General features: G+C 52.8%; 1 protein-coding gene across 1 annotated transcript in view; it reads left to right on the top strand.

Moving 5' to 3' along the window:
• The first annotated feature begins 585 nt into the window (after positions 1 to 585).
• Slc6a5 (solute carrier family 6 member 5) overlaps positions 586 to 6,235 on the top strand; it is a 51,971-nt gene continuing 46,321 nt past the window's right edge. Inside the window, exons 1-3 of the mRNA XM_052161855.1 lie at positions 586 to 1,122; positions 3,534 to 3,672; positions 6,008 to 6,139. Coding sequence (XP_052017815.1) covers positions 601 to 1,122; positions 3,534 to 3,672; positions 6,008 to 6,139 — 793 coding nt within the window. The 5' untranslated portion in view covers positions 586 to 600. The remainder of the gene's footprint in view (positions 1,123 to 3,533; positions 3,673 to 6,007; positions 6,140 to 6,235) is intronic.

Genomic DNA, 6,235 nt, shown 5'->3' with positions numbered 1-6,235 from the left:
GCTGGGCTGTTAGTTGGTAGTAATATTTGATTTTAAAAAAATCCTCTCTCCTTGACTTTGCTACTTGGGCGACCGAGGTAGGTTGGAGTGCTGGAGTTTGAATTTACCCCTGTGGCTTCCAGCCTTGGCCTACCCCAGAGCATGTTTTGTGATCACAGCTTGTCTATGGGGAAAAAAAAGGCAATGTGCATTGTTGAATGACAAAGGAAATGGGGCGGAAAATTAAAGAATCTTCCTCCACAATGGTGAAGGGGATATGGTACCCACAGCCTTGATTTGAAATCCGCAGAGGGCAGGGGGCTCCTGACTGTAGGGTTATTTCTATATTGTCCGCCTCTTTTCTCCTGCCCCAACCCACTCGTTCTTCAGTCTTAGTTCCTTCTTCACCTGGGAGAAAATATTAGCTTCTTCATGTCCCAGGGTTACAGACGGGTCTGGCGAGTGGAGAAACAACGATTCCGTTTGCTATCCTGTCTAGCAGCGCCTGCATCTGTGTATGCAGATCCAAGTATTTTATTTTTAATGCTGCTGTGACTTTTTGTTTGTTTGTTTTGCACGAACTTGACATTGTGTTTGCAGGATTGCAGTGCTCCCAAGGAAATGAATAAACAACCAGCCAACATCTTGGAGGCAGCGGTACCAGGCCACCGGGATAGCCCTCGTGCACCTAGGACCAGCCCTGAGCAGGATCTTCCTGCGGAGGCCCCCGCGGCTGCTGCCCAGCCGCCACGTGTGCCCAGGTCGGCTTCCACTGGCGCCCAAACTTTCCAGTCTGCGGATGTGAGAGCCTGTGAGGCCCAGCAGCCCGGAGTAGGGTTTTGTAAACTCAGCAGCCCCCGGGCACAAGCGACCTCCGCGGCCCTCCGGGACCTAAGTGAAGGGCACAGCGCACAAACCAATCCCCCTTCCGGGGCCGCTGGGGCTGGCAACGCTCTGCACTGCAAGATTCCAGCTCTGCGTGGCCCGGAGGAGGACGCGAACGTGAGTGTGGGCAAGGGCACGCTGGAGCACAACAATACCCCAGCCGTGGGCTGGGTGAATATGAGCCAGAGCACAGTGGTGTTGGGTACCGATGGCATCGCGTCGGTGCTCCCGGGCAGCGTGGCCACCACTACGATACCGGTAAGCAGGTCACAAGCAGCCCCCTCTGCCTGCTGCTCACCAACAGCGCGCGAAGGGAGCTGGGCCCTGGCGGGTGCACGTATGCTGATGTTGAAACGGGTTGGCAATGCCAGGCGGTGGATGCTGGAGGCAGCTTTGGGGCTTCGGAAGCTCGCACTGCTGGGGGGGGGGGTCAGGTCCTCATTTAAGGTTTGGGGTGTGTGTGCAGCGATCGTGCCAGCAAGGTTCGGACTTGCCCTTCCCAGCCTCAGCTGTAGAACCGGTGCAGATCCATTCAATAAAAGCAGATAAATTCTGCATCTTGCAACAGACGCGAGTCTCCATCCTATTAATGTCTGCGTCTTCCCCCCCCCCCCCCCCGGTTCTTTTAAAACTAAACAACTCAAATTCAAAAGGAAGCAGGGAGACAAGTCTGGGGGTGGTATGGGGGGGTGTAACTTATTCTGAGGGCTTTCCCCACGTGAGTGTGAGTCAACGTTCCTGCCCGACTCTTAATGAGGAACCGCTGAAGTTAAGCATCAGGGTCTCTTACCCTGGGCCCTTCTAAACCTTCTAAAGTATCTAATTTTTTAAAAAAAAATCCCCATAACATAGGTCCTTTCACTTGTATAGGTTCAGTTCAGGCCCTTCCCACTTGGGTATCTTCCTTAACCGGAGATAGGAAAAAACCGTACAGAGTGAACCTCAATCTCTGGACCAGGGATAAAGACAGTCTTTCCTCCTTAAAGGCTTTTGTTCCATTTCACCCCAGTGATTTCTCTTCCTTCTCTGACCCCTCACCTCCCGCTGTTTCAGGGACTCTGTCTCTTCCTTTTCCTCAGCCTGTCTTTCCTTTAGCTCCCCTAGCCCTGCAATCATGGGCTAGGTGTGTGGCCAGAGCTTGCAGGCTGAGGGTGGGTCAGATCCGAGCATCACCATGTGCCTTGTAGGGTTTATAGACCTTTCTGTCTCTAATCATCTGTAGCCCTACCCCCTCTCACATAGTAGGAACTCAGCCACCCAGTCATCAGGGTAACTAGAAATAACCTTGCATTTACATGGTTCTTTTCTTTGAAATGTCTTTCCAGAACACTGTTCTGCATATATTAGATGCTTTCAACGGCGTGGGTCCAACAGTGGAGTAGAAAAGATGTTTCACACAGCTCCCTATTACCTCTGCACTGCGACAAAAAGAGCTGGGACTCCCTTACCCTGTCAGCTGTGTTGGGGGCGGGGCTAGAGGTGGAGACGGTGTGTGTAGGAGGAGCAGCAGAGGGGTTGCGAAGCAGGGCTGTCAGGTCTGAGGGTGCCTATGTTTCAGCCCCTTCTGACAATCACTCTGCCCTTCTCCAGAACGTAGGCCATCTTCTCTCTTGGCCATCACTGCTTTATCCTCCGAGGTCTGGAGAACCACGCAAAGCACTCCATGCTGTCGTTTGCTAGGTGAAGGGTGACTGGGGAGCACGGTACCCCAATGTCTGGGTGTCAGGAACACAGAGTTCACACAAGGTGCCTTCCCCATTCATTTTGCTGAGGCTTTCTAGAATCAAGTCCATGTGAGCTTGGAGACATGAGGCTAGAGAGATTCACAGACTATGTAAGGTGGCAGATGCTCCAGAGACAATTATTCGGTGCCTCCCCCCCCCCATTGTCCAGATGTGGACAGAGGCTGAGTGCACAGGGAGTTGTCCTGCTAAGTAGTGGAGATCTAGATCAGAAGTAATGTTTTTTGGCTATCCTGTTTCTGACCACATTAGTCTTCTCCTATTCTTTCTCTGGTGTCAACTCCAATTCTCCACCCTGCCTGTTTACCTTGCTCCAGGGTTGAAGGATGCACCTTTTAAAATTAGCTGACTGGGCAGGTTTTGCCTGCAAGTTTTGGCAGAGAAATGTGAGGCTGGGGCTCTGGCTGGCTTGAAGCATTACGATTCTTATTTCTGCCACACATTTTGAAGATAGGGCTGAGGAGGGGGTGTGCAGGGAGGGGTTTTACGGGGTGGGGGAGGGAATTGGTTTGGAACCTGCTTGCTGGGAACTTCGGGCATGATACTGGGACTCTGCTTGCTAAATGAACTCTTGGCGACAGGTTGGGTATGAAGGGACTGGTGTGCTTGGGGAAGGTGCTTGCTGGTATGCCCTGACTGTAGGGTTTAGGAAACCGGGTCAGAGTTCTGATTAAAGCGGATCTTTAGAATAAAATGTGGGGGCCTGCTTGCTGAAAGACTCAGTGCAGGGGTGAGGGGTGAGGGCTCTGCTCGTAGATGCATCCTTTCTTCAGACTTGGGATCTTGCTTGCCGATGCATCCTATGTGGGGAAACTGGGGATCTGCTTGCCGGGGGAAGGACCCTCAGCTGTTGCGGGGCGGGCTGAATGGGGCCTGCTGAGGACCTGCCTGGGTCTGCTATCCGACAATGTGCTTTTCCGCCCTCAGGAGGACGAGCAAGGGGATGAGAATAAGGCCCGAGGGAACTGGTCCAGCAAACTGGACTTCATCCTGTCCATGGTGGGGTACGCAGTGGGGCTGGGCAATGTTTGGAGGTTTCCCTACCTGGCCTTCCAGAACGGGGGAGGTATGGCTTTTCAGCTCTTTCCGCCTGCGGAGGGGGCGGGCACTGGAGGGGTGGGGCGGGTGCATCCGAAGATCTTAGACAGAGGTTGGGAGGGAAGACTGGGACAACCTGGTCCTCTGCAGGCCAGACTGCAGGAGCGAATGGGACCCGCTGGATTTCAAAGTGGACATGGGCTCTACTGGCCCAGACTGGGGACTGGGACGCCAGGCAAGTGTACACGGAAGCGGGGATGTTCGAATTCAAGTTAAATACCAATTAGTCAGGAAGCGAGTACTCCCTTGCAAGAAATGCACTTCAGAGCCCGATGCCCTGCGGTCCTGAAGGTCAGATTGTGTCTGGTTTAAGGTTGAAACTGGGAAATCCGATTCTCCTCCTAGTTTGGAGACTTCGAAAGAACAACCTTGGCAGAATGCAGGGCGCAAGAATGCAGAGCGCAAGAAAGCAGCGGGGAGCTTGGGGTGTACCTATTTACTGGGTAATCTCTCCGGAGGACCCGCCCTAACACTCCGTTTCTTGGGAAGAGGCAGGAGAGACTTTGATTTTAGTTAAATCATTTAGCAAAGATGACTCTCCTTCCGTTTGTCCTCACGGTGTGAAAGGTGCTGCCTTTGAAAGAAGAGTAGGGACTCCAAGGAACATGGATTAGAACTAGCTGGGTCTTGGATGTACCCACCAGGAAGGGACCCTATAAAGTCACGGTCCCTTGGCTTGCCAGCAGAGGTCCAGGTGAGGGGCCAGCTGCTCGCCTTAGGCCAATTAACAAAGGTCCCGCAGGAATTCACAGCTCTTGCTCCCTGAGCTCCAGGAGGTATTTGGTATGGAGAATAGAACCCGTGGTGCAGCAGGGGCGACAGTTACGCTGTAAAATAGAAAAACACCCTCCACCCCGCCCCGTCCTTGCAGTTCCTAATGAAACACGTTGACAAGTACTAATGCAGATACAGTGTTCGAAATCAAGGGTGCCCCGGAAACTGATAGGATGCAGCGCCCCGACTGGGTTACCATTCTTCCCCCCAGCAGGGAATGCCCAGGCCTGAGTGAAGGGACAAAGTGCTGTTCTTGGGGCTGCAGGGGTGGGGGTGAGAGGGGTTTGCGCTTGGAATGGAGTGAGGGGAGGGATTCCAGAAGAGCGCCTTTGCCCGGGAAAGTGCCCGCCCTTGTTTCACGTGGCCCTGAAGATTATAAGGGGGGCAAGAAGAAAAGCGGAGGCTTTGTCCCGCAGTGCGGCTCAGGCGCCTCACAGCAGCCTATATGCGGAGTTCACACAATGAACATCTTTTTTCTTTTAAATTTCTATCCAGAGAGAATAGAGAAGGAGCCCAGGCCTACACCCCAGTAGTTTCTGGCCTCTATTGGGACCTTCCTGACTGGAGGCGTTGGCAGAAAATGACCTTCTGCCAGACAGACCTGGAAGAAGTCAGGGGAAGGGTGGGGTTAGGGAGTAGCTTTCTTAGCTGAGCACAGACTTCAGGATTCTGTTATCTCTAGAACCCAAATTGACCTTGACTGTGGGAGGGTATTCCCTTGTAATTCTCTCCAGGTCTGAAAATCCTTGCCCCTTCCCCAGAACCCAACAAGGCCCCAGGTACTAGGCACTACAGCCTCCTCCAGGCCTCAAGGAATGGAGCTGAAGGAGAAACACTTCTGAGCGCTCACAGTCTAGAGGAAATAGCTACATAAAATATTTTGAAGAGAAGGTTGCTTCTTGGAGCAAGGGGCTGTGGGAAGACTTCTCCCCAAGAAGGAGGGCTGACTTCTGAGGACTAAGTTCTGAGTGGAGAAGGAGGTTGTGTGAAGATGCTGCTGCTAGTGGGTGATGGTGTGGGCGGGCACTTCGCCAGAGCGGGAGGCATCCGGTTGGGTTGTCTGCAGGCAGAGCAGGCCAAGCTCTGGTGAGGCGAAGGTTTGTGTTTTCCTCAGATTACTGTACAGGTGGCTCACAAATCCAGCTTAGCTGAGCGTTTGAAGGCCCAGAGGGCCTAGGTATTAATGGGAACCCACCAAATCTGCCTTCTCCAGTGAAAGGCACAGATTCCTGAAACAGTGGGAGGGTTTAATTTGGGCGGGAATCAAAGCATTGTGGAGAATGAATGGACCATTAGCATGCAACTTCTGTCTGGTGGGAAACTGAGGCGAGTATTGATTGTATCCCTATGTACAGCTTTATGATTTTGGTAGAAGGCCCTAACCTGCCCTGTGGGCGCCTACTGTGGAGCTAGGACATTAAAAGCTTCTTCAGTTTATTTTTAAGAAGACCAAGGCCAGCCCAGAGGGTTAAGTTGGGCCAGAACCCTGCTTACGCTTCCTGACTCTTCCTTCCCACTTTCTTTCCAAGGCGCTTTCCTCATCCCTTACTTGATGATGTTGGCGCTGGCTGGCTTACCCATCTTTTTCCTAGAAGTGTCCCTGGGCCAGTTTGCCAGCCAGGGTCCTGTGTCTGTGTGGAAGGCCATCCCAGCTCTGCAGGGTGAGTCTAGTTCTTTGCCTCCCTGTCACCTTCCAGGCTTAAGGAGGGACACCTACTACCTCTCACCTTCCCTTCATCGTTTCTGCCCTTGTGGGG

Source organism: Apodemus sylvaticus, chromosome 1, assembly GCF_947179515.1.
Source record: "Apodemus sylvaticus chromosome 1, mApoSyl1.1, whole genome shotgun sequence".
NCBI classification, from domain to species: Eukaryota; Metazoa; Chordata; class Mammalia; order Rodentia; family Muridae; genus Apodemus; species Apodemus sylvaticus.
This window is presented reverse-complemented; position numbering and strand designations above follow the sequence as displayed.